Below are 17,141 nucleotides of genomic sequence, written 5' to 3'. Positions count from 1 at the left end.
TAATACCTATACCATTTCTTAAATGAATGTACCCTGTTCTCTGTGGGCTGAGAATGAAGTCACTCACTGAAATCAAATAGCTTTGACCATAGTAGGAAGTCTGTATCCAAAAATTGAGCCTACAATTCATTTCTTGGTGCAGCAGAACTATCAAATCTCAGTTTAGCTACGATGGAGGTAAAATCCTTTGGTGATGTGAGCGTCTTTGAAGTATAGCCTTATTACAATGAAATCCAATGTCTAAAAATTGTTCTTATTTTGGGCTTGTACCACAGTTAAGAGTCAAGATTTTAAATTCTACTAAATACAAAACAAACAAAAAGACTTTATATATTTATGTTCATTTAAGAAAATACTAGTAGTGATATATTATTTTGAAGTATACAGTTAATATGTTTGGAGTTATTTAAAATTTATATTGAGAAAAATGTATTTTCACTATTGCTGTAGATGAGCATCTACATAAGACTGTTAAATTGATTGTTGTTTTATATCAAACGTTTATAATACTTATTTTTATTGCTGTAATATTTTGTAAATTTTAAGGAATATAACAAAAAAGATATTGTGGGTATTGAAGGGGGGTCTCTGGGAGAAGTCAGGGTACAAAAGGAAAACAAGAATATGATTTAATTCTATTTACTTAAAATATGTTTTTAAATGTTAACAAATTTAGATAAATTGAAATCATGTAACTTTTCTCATCATGATGCAATAAAAATTTAAAAAAATAGTGATTAGCATTTTATAACTCTATTCAGGAAATTCAAGAAAGCTTTGCTTTGAACCCCAAAACATTCAAAGTAGTTCAGTAACTGATACTTTGATACTTGTGTACTATATAAGAATTTAAATGAACACCACACTATTAAGCAATAAGATTTGTGCCTAACTTAAAATGTGACATTAACTAATAAATGAAGAAAAGCCATTTTAAGCATCTACTGGCTGCTAGAGACTTACTTTCAAATGCACATAAAATACTTACTCTGTAGGAACAACTGCTCTGTTTAAATAGTGGTTCCAAAAGCTCTCTTGGATTGGGGCCTTTGTAATCTTTTTCTTCTTCCTAGAAAAAAAAATAAGCTTAATATGCAGTTTTCCTAGAACTTCATCCAATTCTGCTGTTTGGGTATTAATTCAATGGTTAAATCACAAATGCTTGAAAATAAAAGAGAAAGGGAGTCAACAACTTGACCAAGAACCTATGGAATGTCTCTTCTTTCAAACGAGTTGAAGAATAAAGAATGAAGCCACAGAAAAACCTTCTATAGCATTTCATTCTCTTTTTAAAAAGGTTCTTAAGTATCAGTTTTCTGAACAATCTTTGTAGACTTATTTCAGAATTTTTAATTACCCATAGTCCCCCAAATTCTAGCTATGAAAGTCTTAGAATGGTTCTATTGTGCTTTTCAGTTTCCTTCATGTTTTCATACTTCAGACTTGAGCCACATGTGTGGCTATGTGGGTGGATTTTGTTTTAAGGGGGTTTAAAACAGCATAGAATAGCTGTCTTGGACAGATTTCAAATATGAAAAATACTTAAGAAAAGCACTGAGTTTAATATTTGTACTTTACAGACCATGAAAATGTAAACTGGCTTAATCAATTCATTGAGCAGAGGAACTGTGTTTCTAACTGGCCCAGGGATGCATAGTTAACTGTGGCCTATACGTCAGCCTACTGGCTGAAGGCTGTTGTCCTTTACACCTCACTATGCTGCCTCTCCTGTCTCATCATGGAAGAAGTCATTGCCTTGAAGGGTGGATAAGAGGAGTTAGGTTATTTTAGGAGAAAGAAAAGGGCATGAGCTAAGGTAGGAAAAAGTATAAGGTACCTAGAGAATTATTTATTATAAAAATTTCTTTATGAAAGCACTACATTTACACTGAAATATATTGTATTTTACAAACACCATTTCTATAAAGGAAAACAAGCAAAGAGTTAGCTTTTTATTCAAAACATTAATAACTAATTCCACCCTGCCTTTAGTAATTTCAGACAAGGTCTCACAATGTGTCCAGCCTGGCTTTAAACTCATGATAATCCTTCTCCCTGAAACTCTTAAGTGTTGAGATTATAGGTGTGAATACCACACTTGCCTGGTTGCTAATTTTTCCAAAATAAATTCCCAAATCAAAGAAAACAGTGATAAGAGTTTAATACTTTTTGCTACAAGGTTGTTGAGAATCTCGTTTTTAAGGTAAATGATCATAAGGTTGTAAAACGCATCTTTAGTGAGAGAGATCAGCAATATATGTATAAAACAAACCTCATCCCCACTTGTCACAAGAGGAAGTATACATTTGTATTTTTCTTTATGTGTAGTTGTCATGATGATGTAATTATCTTCTTTATACAAAACTCCAGTTGTAGGCTAGAAATAGAATAAAAAACATGCATTATTTTTTTTTTAGTTAAAGTGCTTTACCCTGAATACATCCAGTGCTAGTTAGAACAAAGGTTCCTCAAGAAAACTTACCAGTTCAACTGAAGATTTTTAAAGGACATTTTCAGAGGTAGGCAAAATAGTGTAAACATCTTTAAATGATAAGGTGGAGGTAAAACACTGTATACTGTTGTCCATTGTAACAGACAAAATAAAGTTGGGGGTGCAAAAGAAAACTAATAAGGCAATAGGTTGAATCTTAAATGCTAATACCTATATTGAGGCTATATTTTGTGGCACACACCTTTAAGCCCAGCCCTCAGGAGGTAGTGGCAGGTGGATCTATTTAAGTTCTAGTCTACCCTGGTCTACTTTTTTGGCAGTGCTGGAAATGGAATCCAGATCTAGATGTATGCTAAGTACATGCCATTGAGCTATACTCCTAGCTTAAGAGACAAGATGATCACAAGAATGCTGTCACCGAATACCTATAGTTTCTATCAGCAATCATCTATATCTGACAAGTCTTAGGACTTCACAGATGTATTATGAATTTGGTTGGGTGGGACACTAGAATATAATGTGAAGGAGTTATTTTTCATACTTGGAGAATATATAAATTTATTCATAAATAAGTTCTTATAAAAAGAATAGTTATCATGGATCCTCTGTGCTGAAATATCTTTTCTGAATATATATCAGGAGTTAGCACACTTTACTGTAATGAGCCAGAGAGTAAGTGTTTTAGGCTTTATAGGCATTACTGACTGTTGTAACTTTGTCACTTTAGCAACAAAGTACAATATAAAAATAAACAGACATGACTACTAACAAAACTATAAAAACATGTAGTTGGCTAGAATAATAGCTATATTCCTATCATATATTAACAAAACTACCCTTAAGTTTTCTATACTATAAAAACAAATGTACATTGCTCATATATTCTAAGCAAACACTTCACTTAATGTAACATAACATTTAACTAAAAAAATTCTGGTTTTTGACATGTATTTTATTTTCAAGTTTGAAATTTATAATTTGAATTTGTAATTCAAGTTTCTTTTCACCTTTCTTGGCTGTAAATCCAGTCTATTTGGTTCTTACTCTTAAGTATGTCTGTTCTTTTCTCATTTTAACAATAAAACTTTTCAGTAATTAAACCAATACTACTTGGAACCAATGTAACCTTAAATATAAATGACAAATAGGGTAATGTTTTCCTATGACAACGAAAGAAACAGGAAGGCAGTATTAACTCTTAGAAGCCTGGGGAATAAGTTTCAGGCTTCCTGCCCTCCACATCCAGATTTGATACTCAAATCCTTTATAGAAATGGCATCGACTTGAATGTAACCTATGCAGTAGCCGACTTTATATTTTAAATCTTATCTAGATGATTTACAACACTAATGCAATGCAAATGTTTAAATATATGTTATACTGTTTTATTTTTTATTTTCTTTTTAGGGAATGAGGAGAAAAGGTCTGTACACATTCTGTTTAGACCTAATTGTTTTTCTCTGACTTTTGTTGGTATGACAAGTTTTTTTTTAAAAATTCCCTCTTTCTGCATGTATGTACACCTCCCTCTCCACCCCCCCAATAACAGGATCTTAGCCCTAGTTGTTCTGGAACTTGTACAGACCAGGCTGGTCATCAACTCAGAGATCTTCCTGTCTTTGTTTCCCAAATTGTTGACAGTTTTTTTTTTTCCCTAGACATTGCAGGTTGGTCTTGACTGAATTTGCTATGGAATCCAGGATGTTTTTTAATCCACAGGAATTAATCATCATGCTTCAGCCTCCTGAGGTTTGGATTTTAGGAATATGCTCCCTTCTCTTGAGAATTTGAGAATGCTGGACTGGGTATATCTACAGATACAGAACCTGCAGATATGAACATATAAAACTAACTATCCTCTTTTAACTACTTTGTATTTATTAATTTATTCACCATCAAAATGAAGCACTACACCCATTTTATAACATTATACAGTAAAGGACTCTGAATTCAGAGCTTAAATAACTTGTCCAATGTTAATCTAAATGTTATCTACCTAGATGAAACAGCTCAGAGAACCAATCAGGCTAGCTCCATAGGAGTGTGCTTATTACTATTTTAACATATTTGAGCTAGCTTTTATTATATATTCTAAAGATTACTGGTATATTTATTTTATGATCAACAATCCTTGTTTAAAAGGCCATTTTAGGTGATGAGGGAATCAAAGTATTTGAAACTTAAGAATTGTAGGGTCAAATTGTATTTACTTTCTGGAGACAGAGTTTCATGTAACACAGCTAGCTTCAAACTTGCTATATAAATAATGATCTAAGCTAAGCTAGCCTTGAACTTCTGATCTTTTTGTCTCTACTTAGCAAGTGTTGGGATTAGAGGAATGTGCTACCATATCCTGCCTGAAAGATAATTCTTTTATTTTTAGTTTATCAAAAGATTATTTATTCATTTATTTTTGAGGCAGAGGCTTATTGTATAGCCCTGGTTGGCCCACAACTTGCTATGTAGACCAGGCTGGCCTTGAACTCAGAGATCGGCCTGCCTATGTCTCCTGAGTGCTGGGATTGGAGGTGTCAAACACAAGTGCTAGACTAAAGGCATGCACCTATTTGAGAGCATGGATGTAGGGTTCTTATCATTACCTTGGAAGAAGATATTGGATGCTAAAAATTTTCATTAATTTATAGAGGCCTACTGTCCCTTCCCCATAGGTTTTTCTGTGTAGCCAGGCTGTCTTTCTCTTACTTTGTAGACCAGGCTGGCCTTGAACTCAGAAATCTGCCTGCCTCTGCTTCCTGAGTGCTGGGATTAGCAGTGTGTTTTCAAAAATGGGGATGCAATAGTGAAAACTTTGTTGGATCACAAGGTATACTCTTAACTACATATATTTTGGGAGTATAACATTACTAGAAAAGAGTCAGGCGTGTAGTATGTATTTATAATCCAGAACCCCAGGTTTTGAGGGTGGGGGACACTGAGGCAGATGGATATCCTCAAGATAGAGGCCAGCAAGACCTTATCTCAACAACAGCAAGACAAACAACTACAATAGACTTAGGAAAAAAATTTGAAATATTTTAACTCAGTGTCTATTTTGGATGGTAGACAAAAGACTTTATCCTGGTTCACATAGCTGCTGAGTTACATATCCAACCAACTGATTCATAAAAATAACCAACAACCACATGCAAGGCAGTTATTTCAATTAAACATTACTATTTAATTAGAAAGGAAGTGTTAAGACTACAGAAGTATTTGAAATTTTCAAAAGATCAATCACTAAAAGCTTACTTTTGTGCAAGGATATGGCTCTTTCCCCAATTTATAGAAATCATCTAGATTTTTCTTAAAATAATTCAAACTAAACAAAAAGAAACAAAACTCCCAAGTCTTTCGTATGCCCATCTTAGATTTTGTTGCCATCTCCTCAGATCTGTAATATTTTGCACAGGTGTTTTAACACTGGAGACTAATGGAATTACAAAATAAAAATATCAGGAGATCACTAGTACAAAGATAGACTTGACTTTCCAGAGAAATATTTACTACTCAAATTCAAGAATATGGTCAGAATGTAACAGAAAGGTAGAGAAATAAATGGAGTATGAAAATACACCACAAGGAAAAACCAAGGCAAGCAGAATGCTATGTGGTGCTGAGGCACAGAATGTGCTCTGCCCTAGGCTATGTTTTGTCACTGAATTATATTTTAGGTACCTAACTTGGTGCATATTATTTTGGCATTATGTTACTACCTAGTAATATCTCAATGGACTAGTAAGTGAAAAATATAATAAAATTGTCCCAACTTGAATGATGACATAATTTGAATACAATTAAACAAAAAAAAATCTTCTGCTTTTCCTGGGATGTCAATCTGAAATAAATGAGTATATAGTACAGCTAGGAGGACAATCTTTAAAAAGATTTTATTTTTCTCTTTAATTATGTGTATGGGTGTGTAGTTATACACATGAGTGCAATGGGAAAATGACTGGTACCACTAGATCCTCTGGAATTGGGGTTACATGGTATTGTGAACCACTGGATGTGGGTGCTAGGAATCAAACTTGTATCCCCTGAAAGAGCAGTAAGTGTTCTTAACAACTAAGCTATATTTTCAGTCCACAAGATCACCTTTTAAAATAAATTTGTCTGTAGTAGTTACGCATGGACAGACTTTTCAGTACTACACTCATTCAAAATAGAATTTTCATTCTCATCAGATTATGCACCAAAATCTTATATTCTAGGACTGGAGAGATGGTATAGAAATTGAAACACATTATTACTCTTCTCAGAGGAGTGAGTACAGTTTCCAGTACTCACGTAGGGAGCCTCACAACCACTGGCCCTTTCATTCTTGCCTTTTCACACAATACTCATTAATTAATTACCGATCATAAAATCCTTTTTTATCTCATGTTCCAGAGTCCTAAATAATAGTGGTAATACATTCAAGCCTCTACTTTATTCTGCATGACCGGTAGTATTCCGTATACAAGTTCACTAATGCCTTTCAAACCAAATAGCCCTCTCAAATGCCTTAAGGGAAAAGATTTCCAGAAGCCTTATATTTCGTTTTGAAGTGTGTGTTGGAGAGGAAGAATGAATAGAGATGGGGCTCCTGTCTGTTGGACGGTTGTGTGGATAGGGTGATGTGGACTGCTGAGAAGCAAGATCTAACGCAATGAGATTTAAAGGGGGGAGATGAAGTGACCGCTGGATCTCCTAGTTAGTATGGAGGACATATCCACTTAGTGTGCTAAACAAATTAATGAATGAACGGAGACACTTCGACTTGGGGACAAAAAAGGGTTCTGGAGGGAAAAGCTAGGGAAATTGAGGGTTGGCCCGACTGCTTCGTGCCAGAAAGAGGGAGAAGGCTACGGCTCGCGAGGGCACTGACCAGAGAGAACTCGGTACCGGGCCAGTTGACTCGGAAGGGGATGTCGTCGCTGAGCTGGGGCAGCGCTCGGCCGCCGCCAGACGCCTCCAGGAGACCGTACAGAACCAGCAACAGTGGCCCTCCGGGGACCTGGCTCCGCATGCCGCCGCCTCCTTCCTCCATTGCCGCGTCCTCCAGCCGCCGTCACAACCTCCTCTACCCGAGGAGAACAGGTGGAGGAGGAGGAGGAGGAGGAGGAGGAGAAGAAGGAGGCGGCGGCGGGACTACAAAGCGCCCTTGGTGCAGGGGACCCAACCGCCGCCACGTCTCCTTCCGGACGGCTGGAGAAAGCCGCCTCCGCCCTTACAAGGGCTTCGGGCCACCGCTTCCGGGGCAGGCAGCAATCAACATCCGGGGTCGTAGGGGCGGTGGCCTACGGAAGCCCGCGCTTAGGTCGCGTTGCCTTGCGTTGCGTTGCGTTGCGTTGCTGCTGTAGCTTCCTAGCGGTTGGACTCGTACTCGGAGGCTGGGGACTGACGCTGGTTGAACGGGTCTGGAGACGGCCCTTGGGCGAAGCGGCCCTGGCCAGGTGAGTCTAGCCGCAAGGGACTCTCGGGGGTTGAGGGTGAGTGGGCGGCGGCCCGGCTCTCAGAAAGCGAGCAGAGAACAGAGCAGTGCGGAGTCGAAGTAGAATTTACAGTTCCGACTGAGCTGCCTACCCTCCACTCTTTTGCTATTTGCATTCTCCCTCTTCTCTCCAGAAGCTTCTCTTAGTTTCTTTTGCCGGCAGATGTTGTCACGTCGGTCTCAGCTTCTGTGTGTTCAGGGACACCCGAGTGACACCTGCCATGTCCTTCGACTTTGGCATAGACTTGGGCGGTTAGGCTTTTACAGTCTTGCATTTTTACTTCAGGAGAGGTCTTCCCTCCCTTGACTCAACTGTTGGGCTGTTGTTATTAGGAGTCCGGAAAGCTTCTTTACGTCAAGGCCGGAGCCAGGTGAATGTGAAGTTATGAATAAAGTTACAGCAGACTGCATATAGACAGAAAGTTTTAAGTTTCTTCTCCCCTTCTTGAAAAAAATAATGTCCGCATATTTTCATCCCCAGTATAAGAATTTCACAGTGTTTGCCATAGAACAATTTGGTAAGGACTGCCCAAGTTGTGGTGTTCAAATCCACTGGGAGAAATAAGAGACTTAGACTCAGTTCAAATTTAGATTAAACGAAGTTATTCTTACTGTTTGCAGAAGGAAGGCAAGTACACCACACTATGCAAAAGGTGAATTAAGGTGGGTTTTTAAAGGTGGACATCTGAAAGAGTGCACATCTGATCAGGAAAATTGTCTTACTTCTTTAAGTTGTTTCTTACTTTCTCACGGTATAGTAATAAAAGACCATTTTATCCCTTTCCCTTAGTGATAGTGAGTTTTACAAAAGCAAAGCAGTCGTTAATGCCTCACAGCACACATTATCTGATTTTTTTTTTTTTTTTTTTTTTTTTTTTTTTTTTTTTTTTTTGTTGTTGTTGTTTTTGAGACAAGGTTTCTCTGTGTAGCCCTGGCGGTCCTGGAACTCACTCTGTAGACCAGGCTGGCCTCAACCTCAGAAATCCGACTGCTTCTGCCTCCCAAGTGCTGGGATTAAAGGTGTGCGCCACCACCGCCCGGCCCATTATCTGATTCTTATCTCACGTGCAGGCCATTAGGATCTTCCAGGCATTCCAGAGCAAAAAGTCAATGGCCCTTAAGGGATGCCTGGCTCCATGTTAAGTTTCTTCAGTCATCACAGAGGACTTGTGTAAATTATTACTCAGGTCTGAGCACTCTAACAACTGAGATAGAGCACTTCATTTTTCAGTGGGCAAAATAGTGCCATTAGGTTAAGGCTGGCTGTCATGTCACCATACCCAAATTTGAACCAAATCAAAAAGCAGGAAGAACAGTCCATTTTTCATCCCTATATAAATTTTCTCTAAGGTAAAGACTCAACACTATTAAAGAAAACAATATTGTTCTAGAACTGATGTATTGTTCATTACATTAGCTCTTTTTATTGTTTAGTATGTGTCAGGCGTTGGGATTGGTAAACTAGAGAATAAATGGGCTCCTGTCATTTGTATCTCATTTTCTAGTACAGGAGATTCAACAAATGAATAATTATGAACTAGGGGCTAGAGAAATGGTTCAGTTACTAAGAGCACTGGCTGCTCTTCTAGAGGACTGGTTGTTAGGGTCCCAGCACCCACATGTAGGCAGGCTCCAACCATTTGTAACTCCATTTTGAGATATGACAGATGTACAGATATGCACAACACAAAACACATAATAATAATAGTATTAGACTCATTAAAATTTCTAACTAGGTAGAATAATATTTAACATTTATTATTTAGTTTCTGCTAATCATAATGACTATAAATACTTCTACTGCATGAAGAAGTATAATCCTAATGAATCAGGTTCTGTAGATTTCATACTAAGTGGGTGGTGGGATGAAGATAAAAAGATGGAACTGAAGAACTCCAGACTTGGACAAAAAAGGTGTCCCAGGGGAGGCGATAGTAGAACTGGAACTTGCAGGGTTTCTAAGATTTCATTAGGCAGTAGGGAGAGTGTGTTCAGTGTTTAGCTGGTCCATTAGTGTTTTTTGGTGTGGTCAAAGGACAAGGTGAGGTAGAAACAGCAGCAGGACATTGGGACTATTGAGGAAGAGAGACTTGGTTCAGAGAATGTTTTGTAAGTGTCAAAGAAGGGTCTGAGCTTTTAAAAAATAGGTCAGTACTTTTTTGGTCTGAAACTCTATATGTAGCTTGACTGACCTTGCATTAAAAATCTTTATTTTATTTTATTTATGTATATGGATATTTTGCCTCCATGTGTGTCTGTGTACCACATGGGTGCAGTGCCTGTAGTGGACAGAAGAGGGTATTGGATCCTTTGGAGTTGGAGTTACAGATGTTTGTCTGGGATCAAACTTGGGTCCTCTGAAAGACCAGCTAGTACCTTTGAGCCATCTTTCCAGTTCCTTGACCTTGAATTTATAATCCCAAGCCTCTCACATGCTGGGGAGGTCAGAATTCTTTGAGGTTCCAATGAGACACTGCATTGGAATCATTTGAGGGTATGTCTGTTTTTCAAGCATACAGAGCAAATAGAGATGACCAAATGGATTGAATGTTTGAATGACCACAGAAAAAAGAGGGAGACTTAGAGGAGTAATTGAATAATTGGTGTCTGAGGTGTTCAATAGTTGTCCCTGCTGCAGACTCTGAGATTATAGTGATTGAATATGCTGTCAGTGGAGCTTAGGGTTAAGTAAGGAAGAAGTAAGTAAAATAAGCTCTAATTGCTGCAAAGAAACTAGGTTTATGTGAAAGAGAATGCCACTGGTGTGTATGGCGTTTGGTAAGTAGTTTTATACCTAAGCAGGTAGACTCCTACCTAAGCAGGTAGGTGCCTGGGAGGAAGTAGCACTTCTTATTTGCCTCGAATGGTGAAAAGAGGACAACTACACAGAAATGTCCAGGCAGAAGCCTGAGGAAAGAATGAGGTTGGCCTGCATGGTGGTTTGAATATGCTTGGCCCTTGGGAAGTAGCACTATTAGAACATGTGGCCTTGTTGGAAAGTGAGGCACTGTGGGGGTGGGCTTTGTGGGCCCCTATTGCTTAAGCTCCACCCAGTGTGGGACAGAGAGCCTCCTCCTGGCTGTCTGTGGAAGGAAGTTGCTGGCTACCTTCAGATTAAGATGTACAGTTCTTGCCAGGAGGTGGTGGTGCACGCCTTTAATGCCAGCACTTGGGAGGCAGAGGCAGGCAGATTTCTGAGTTCAAGACCAGCCTGGTCTACAGAGTGAGTTCCAGGACAGCCAGGGCTACACAGAGACACCCTGTCTCAAAAAAACAAAAAACAAAAACAAAACAAAACAAAAAAGACGTACAGTTCTCAACTCTTCCTCCAGCACCATGCCTTTCTGCATGCTCTGAACCTCTGAAACTAAACCAGCCCCAATGAAATACTTTTTTTTTTTTTTTTTTTTTTTTTTTTTTTTTTTAAATAAGAGTTGCCTTGGTCATGGTGGCTCTTCACAGCAATGAAACTGTAACTAAGACAGCTTGTTTGAAGGATAGAGAGGCCAGTCTAGCTGGCGTGCAAGAAGACTGTGTCAAGAAATGGTATTGGAGAGGCAGGAAGAGGTCACTTGAGCACAGCCCTGTAGGCAGGACAGTGACAAGGCCTGATGTACACTAAGGAAGACCATTATGGTTGCTGTATGGAAAAGTGATTGTGGGGGCTGTTGTATGTTGAATATGTAGACATTGCTAGTATGTAGACATTTCCTAATCTTCAGAACCCAAATATAAACTACTTGGAAGTAAAATATTTATAGCTGTAATTCAACTTATGATGAGGTCAAAATGAATTAGGGTGGGCCTTAGTCCAATGACTAAAATCTTTTTACGAAGAGTGAAATTTGTACTTAGACACACAGGGAAAATGTCATGTAAAGGAAGCAGAGGCTTAAGCAGTCTATCTACAAAAGCAGGTAGCATAGCAGTTAATATAGGAGAGGTTTAATCAGACATACTTTTTATTTATATGCACACAATAACAATTTCTGTTCTAAAATTGTACTATTATTGTATGTAAATATATACAATATGTGGGGGGGTATGGGTACATGTCACAGGAAGGATAACTTATTGAACATCTGGTGAGACAATGTTAAGAAGCTGTGTAAGATGGTAAGTGAGCACTGTATGTGACAACACAGAATGGGATTATCAATAAAGATGGAGCTGACTTGTGCTGGCTAGTTTTATATCTAATTGACACAAGTTAGACACCTTTTAGAAGAGGGAACCTCAGTTGAGAAAATGTCCCACCAGATTGGTGTGAGGGCAAGCCTTTGGTGCATTTCCTTACTTGATGATTGATGTGGGAGGGCCCATCTTATTGTCCCAGCTGTAATAATAATAAGACAGGATGAGCAAGTGATGAGGAGCAAACCAGTAAGTGACTTCTGCTGTGTCGGCTCCCATTCCTGCCTTCAGGTTTCTGCTTTGAGTTCCTGCCTCTATGACTTCTGCTCCAATTTCTGTCCTGGCTTCTCTCAGTGATGGACTTAAAAAGCTGTGAGCTAAAATAAATTCTTTCCTTCCAAAGTTGCTTTTGGCCATGGTGTGTCATCACAGTAATAGAAACCCCAACTAAGACATGACTGGATTGGATAGAGATCAAGAACTTGCAAAGTGATATTAATGAAAGCAATGTACTCTTGTGTTTTGGAGCGGTTCGAACAAGTTATTCTCAACCTTGATACCTGGTAATTTGGCAGGAACTAGACTTTGTGTGGAGTGCTATACTGTGTATACTCTGTATGTTTGCTATTGGGTATGCTTGCCTTGGGTTTACCAGATGCCAATAACAGTTGCTGACTTTTCCATACCCCAGTGACACTGAAAAATACCCACAGACATTTTCAAATGTCTTCTGCAGACAAAATAGGCTGTGGTTAAGAACGACTAGTCTAGACTTTTAAATTAGATACATGTTTAGCTATTGACATACTGAGTGTGAAAATCTTCAGGAATGTATGGATAACCTTATCACTCCAAGAATCTGGTAGAAAGCGAGTCTTCCTGGGTGTTAATGGCTGTATTCTATCTGTAATGATATCTTATTTTACCTTACATTGGTGCCATCATGTCATATTGGATGTCATTTGCTTCTCTCACTGCTGTGATCAAATACCAGACAGAAGCAGTTCACGAAAGGAAGCGTTTATTTTGGTTTCTAGCTCAGAAAGTATCTTGGCAGGGAATCCTGGCAACTGAGGCAGTTCTCTGTCTTCTGCCAGCTGCTGGAGCTTGATATGCAGAATGGCCACATGCCTGGGGATCAAGAATTAGGGGGCTCTCGAGGGAAGCACATCTGGACTGTTGCCCTCAGGTACCCCCTCTACTTCTCAGCAGCGATGTTTTCTCCAAATGTTCTCAATCCACCCCCACCCCCTGCCCCCAAAGAGCTACTAGCTGGGACAAAATACTAAGCAATGAGGGCCTGTGGGGGACACACATCTGTCATTCAAAACATATGGCCGAAGAGGATTTTGGATGTAAATATGTAGAGCATTGTCCTGAGTCTGTATTTATTCCATGTTGTAGCCTAGGAATTATTTTGGGAAAACCCCTGACAAACGTCTTAGTAATTTATTTTGTCTTTTCTAGACTTTTCCTCACCAGAATGGTATAACAACAAATAACCTAAATTTTCATTTAACTTTCTGTTTCTTGGGTCTAGATGAAATCCTGTTTGTTTTGCAGATTTCATTTCTCTGTAAAGGGAATTAGCTGTAATGAAGCAGCTCTTAATGAGTCCAGTGACAGCAAGTTGTACACTTATTCATCAGTCTGTTGGGAGGCATTGTTGTAGGTGTGTAGGTAATAAGGCTATTATAAAATTGATTAGATAAAGATCAAGAGGTAGGTCAGTGCTGGGATTTTACACATGAATTTCCAGAGTTTGCTGAGAGTAAATTTTAAATTTCTTATAAAGAGGTCTTTTTGATTTGCATTTCCCTGATGACTAATGACTTTGAACATCTCTAAGCGCTTCTCAGCCATTAGAGACTCCTCTGTTGAGAATTCTTGGTTTAGCTCTATACCCTATTTTATTTTTTATTTTTTTGGTTTTTTCGAGGCAGGGTTTCTCTGTGTAGCCCTGGCCGTCCTGGAATTCACTCTGTAGACCAGGCTAGCCTCAAACTCAGAAAGCTGCCTACCTCTGCCTGCCAAGGGCTGGGGTTAAAGGCGTGCGCCACCACCGCCCAGCTTTGTACCCCATTTTAAATTGGATTACTCAGTTTTTTGGAGTCTTAACTTCTTGAGTTCTTTATATATTTTGGATATTAGCCTTCTATCAGATGTAGGGTTAGTGAAGATCTTTTCCCAATCTGTAGGCTGCCATTTTGTCCTATTGATTGTGTCCTTTACTTTACAGAAGCTTTGCAGTTTCAAGAGGTCCCATTTCTATTCCTTCACATGCTTGATTGTATTTTCCTACATTTAAGGGGTTTATTTGTTTCCTCTTTAAGGGCTTCTATTTGTTTGCCTGTGTTTTCCTGTATTTCTTTAAGGGAATTGTTTATATTCTCCTTAAAGGCCTCTATTATCTGCATAAGATGGCATTTTATCTCAGAATCTTGCTGTTTAAGTGTGTTAGGGTAGCCAGTGCTTGCTGTGGTAGGATGGTGCCAAATTGGCTTTTTTTGCTTATGTTCTTGTGCTTGCCTTTTGCCATCTGGTTATCTTGGGTGTTACCTGGCCTGCGTGTTTCTGATTGGAGCAGGCCTTTTCAGAGGCAGGAGGAGCTGTGTGACCTGGATTAGAGCAGGCCTCCTGGGAGGCAGGCAGTGTTGTGTCCCTGGTATGCTATCCTGGCATACAGACTGGGCTATGGGGTGGGGGGTGCAGGCAGGCTGATCTGTAGGTGGGTGCAGGTGAAGATGCAGTCTGGAAGGGTGATGGGGCTCTGGCAAGGCGGGACAGATCCCATGTCTGCTGGGCTCTGTGAGGATCCTAGCTGGGTGGTTACTGGGGTATGGGTTTCATCTGTGTCCTTGGTTAGGGCAAACTTCCAGGGAGACAGGCAGCGTTGTGGGATGGGGGAACAGGCATGCCTGTAATCAAACTTTTAAAATAAGTTTTGACAAAATAGATCAAGTCATGTTTTCAAATTGAGTTGAAAACTGCCACTGCCTGCTTCTCTAAATAACTTTTCTGTATGGAGTCATGTCTAGGTGGTCCCTAGCCACCTGACAAATGAATGTATTGTTTGAGAATAAAAAGACCCGGGGCTGGCGAGATGGCTCAGCGGGTAAGGCACTGACTACTCTTCCGAAGGTCCTGAGTTCGGATACCAGCAACCACATGGTGGGATTACATGTTGGCTCACAGCCACTTGTAATGAGGTCGGGCGCCCTCTTCTGGTGCATCTGAAGACAGCTGCAGTAAAGTACCCCGGAGCGAGCGGCCGGCAGAGGTCCTGAGATCAACAGCAGCCACACACATGATAGCTCACAGCCATTTGTACAGCTACAGTGTACTCACAAAATAAATAAAAATAAATTAAAACAAAAACAACAAAAAAAAACCCCAACAATAATAGTTGACTAGAATAAGAGTAGAAAGATCTAGGCTTGGCCAGGTGGTACATGTTTTTAATCCCAGCACTTAATATTTTGTAACTTATTTAAGTTTATTAAATAGTAGCTTAACATCCCTGGGGAATCTCAGACTCCTTAGGATCATGATTTGTTTGTAAAATGGAAAGCTGTATCTTCGGATTGACCTGCGATTTTGAGCTGAAGCTTGTCAATCTTGTCATTTTATTAGTGGGAACAGATATACAGCTGTAAAATTAACTTGGACATCTTTGTATAAACATGCTAATCTCTTTGTCTCCTGAGTATAAGATGCTGGACAGTAAAAAGGCTAGGTTCTGGTGGATTTTTAAATATACTGTAGGATTTTGTGTTTTAAAGATATATAGATTTCTGTGTTTAGGTTTGTAACTGACTGCAAATGATTATAGAAACAGGCTTAGAGGAGTTCTTAAAAACTGGAAAACTAGGAAAAAAATGTTTCCCTATGTAAAGCACTTATGTTATTAGGTATTAATTAATGGTAGCATTCTTCTATAGTACCAGATACATTGAATGCTGGCTGGAATAGTAAATATTGAAAATGTTGGAAAATACTTAATATAGTTATCTCTCTCTCTCTATGTATATATATATATGTATGTATATATATAGTAAAGTGCTAAGGAGCTAGTTAATAAACAGAAAAACAGGAAAGGACAGCTTTCTACTGTATTCTTCCATGTGAAATATTTCTGTATTAGTTGAGAAATTTTGTTTGCTTTTTAAAAATGAATTAACTAATTTGTTTGCACCCAAATGCTGCTTTCCCTCCCTCACCGAGTCCCTTCCCACTATCCCCTCTCCCCTGAGAGGGTGGGCCCCTCCTGGATAATTCCTCTATCCTGGTACATCAAGTCTATGTCAGATTAGGTGCACCCTCTCCCACTGAGATCAGACAGGGCAGCCATGAAGACTGAGCTTCCTGTCTGCTACATATGTGCCAGAGAGTTCTTGTTCCAGCCCATGTATATTCTTTGGTTGGTGGCTCAGATTCTTAGAACTCCCAGGGGTCCAGGTTTGTTGGTTCTGTTGGTCTTCCTGTGGGGTTCCCATCTGCTTCTAGGCCTTCAGTCCTTCCCCCAACTCTTCCAAAAGTGTTACTGACCTCCGTCTAATGTTTGGTTGTGGCTATTTGCTTCTGTTTCAGTCCACTGCTGGGTTGAGCTTCTCAGAAGACAGTTATGCTAGGCTCCTGCCTGCCAGTGTAACAGAAAATCATTAGTAATATCAAAGATTGCTGCTTGCCCATGGGATGGGTTTCAAGTTGAGCCTGTTATTGGTTGGCCTTTCCTTTGGTCTCTGCTCTATTCCTGCATTTCTTTTAGACAGGACAGATTTTGGGTGGAAAGTTTTGTGGGTGGGTTGGCATCGCTGTCCTTCTACTGGGAGTCTTGCCTGGCTACAGGAGGTAACCTCTTTAGGTTCCATGTCCCTACTTAGGCGTCTTGGCTAAGATCTTCTTCAGCATTGAGTCCTGAGAGCTTTCTCTATCCCAGATCTCTGGGACTTCCTAATGTTTCTCCCCTCCCCACCACCCGAGGTAGCTGCAGATTTTCATTCATTCTTCTAGCCCATTGGGTCTCTCTCCTGTCTCTCCTCACACCTGATCCTGCCTCCCTATTACCCCTCCCTTCTCCCT

The 17,141-nt window shown here is 39.5% G+C and overlaps 2 protein-coding genes across 3 annotated transcripts in view; one reads left to right on the top strand and one right to left on the bottom strand.

Moving 5' to 3' along the window:
• The window catches only part of Erlec1 (endoplasmic reticulum lectin 1), a 32,896-nt gene extending 25,201 nt beyond the window's left edge, over positions 1-7,695 (bottom strand). Inside the window, exons 1-3 of the mRNA XM_031341993.1 lie at positions 7,320-7,695; positions 2,273-2,377; positions 989-1,069 (exon numbers count right to left, since the gene is read on the bottom strand). Coding sequence (XP_031197853.1) covers positions 989-1,069; positions 2,273-2,377; positions 7,320-7,481 — 348 coding nt within the window. The 5' untranslated portion in view covers positions 7,482-7,695. The remainder of the gene's footprint in view (positions 1-988; positions 1,070-2,272; positions 2,378-7,319) is intronic.
• Asb3 (ankyrin repeat and SOCS box containing 3) overlaps positions 7,693-17,141 on the top strand; it is a 98,657-nt gene continuing 89,208 nt past the window's right edge. Inside the window, exon 1 of one of the 2 annotated variants that reach the window (XM_031341989.1) lies at positions 7,693-7,887. The gene's annotated coding sequence lies outside the window, so the exon portion shown is untranslated. The remainder of the gene's footprint in view (positions 7,888-17,141) is intronic. The other variant, XM_031341988.1, reaches the window with a different exon arrangement.

This window comes from Mastomys coucha, unplaced genomic scaffold (genome assembly GCF_008632895.1).
Source record: "Mastomys coucha isolate ucsf_1 unplaced genomic scaffold, UCSF_Mcou_1 pScaffold22, whole genome shotgun sequence".
In the NCBI taxonomy this organism is placed as follows: Eukaryota; Metazoa; Chordata; class Mammalia; order Rodentia; family Muridae; genus Mastomys; species Mastomys coucha.
Note: the sequence above shows the minus strand (reverse complement) of the source record. Positions and strands in the feature narration are given on the sequence as shown.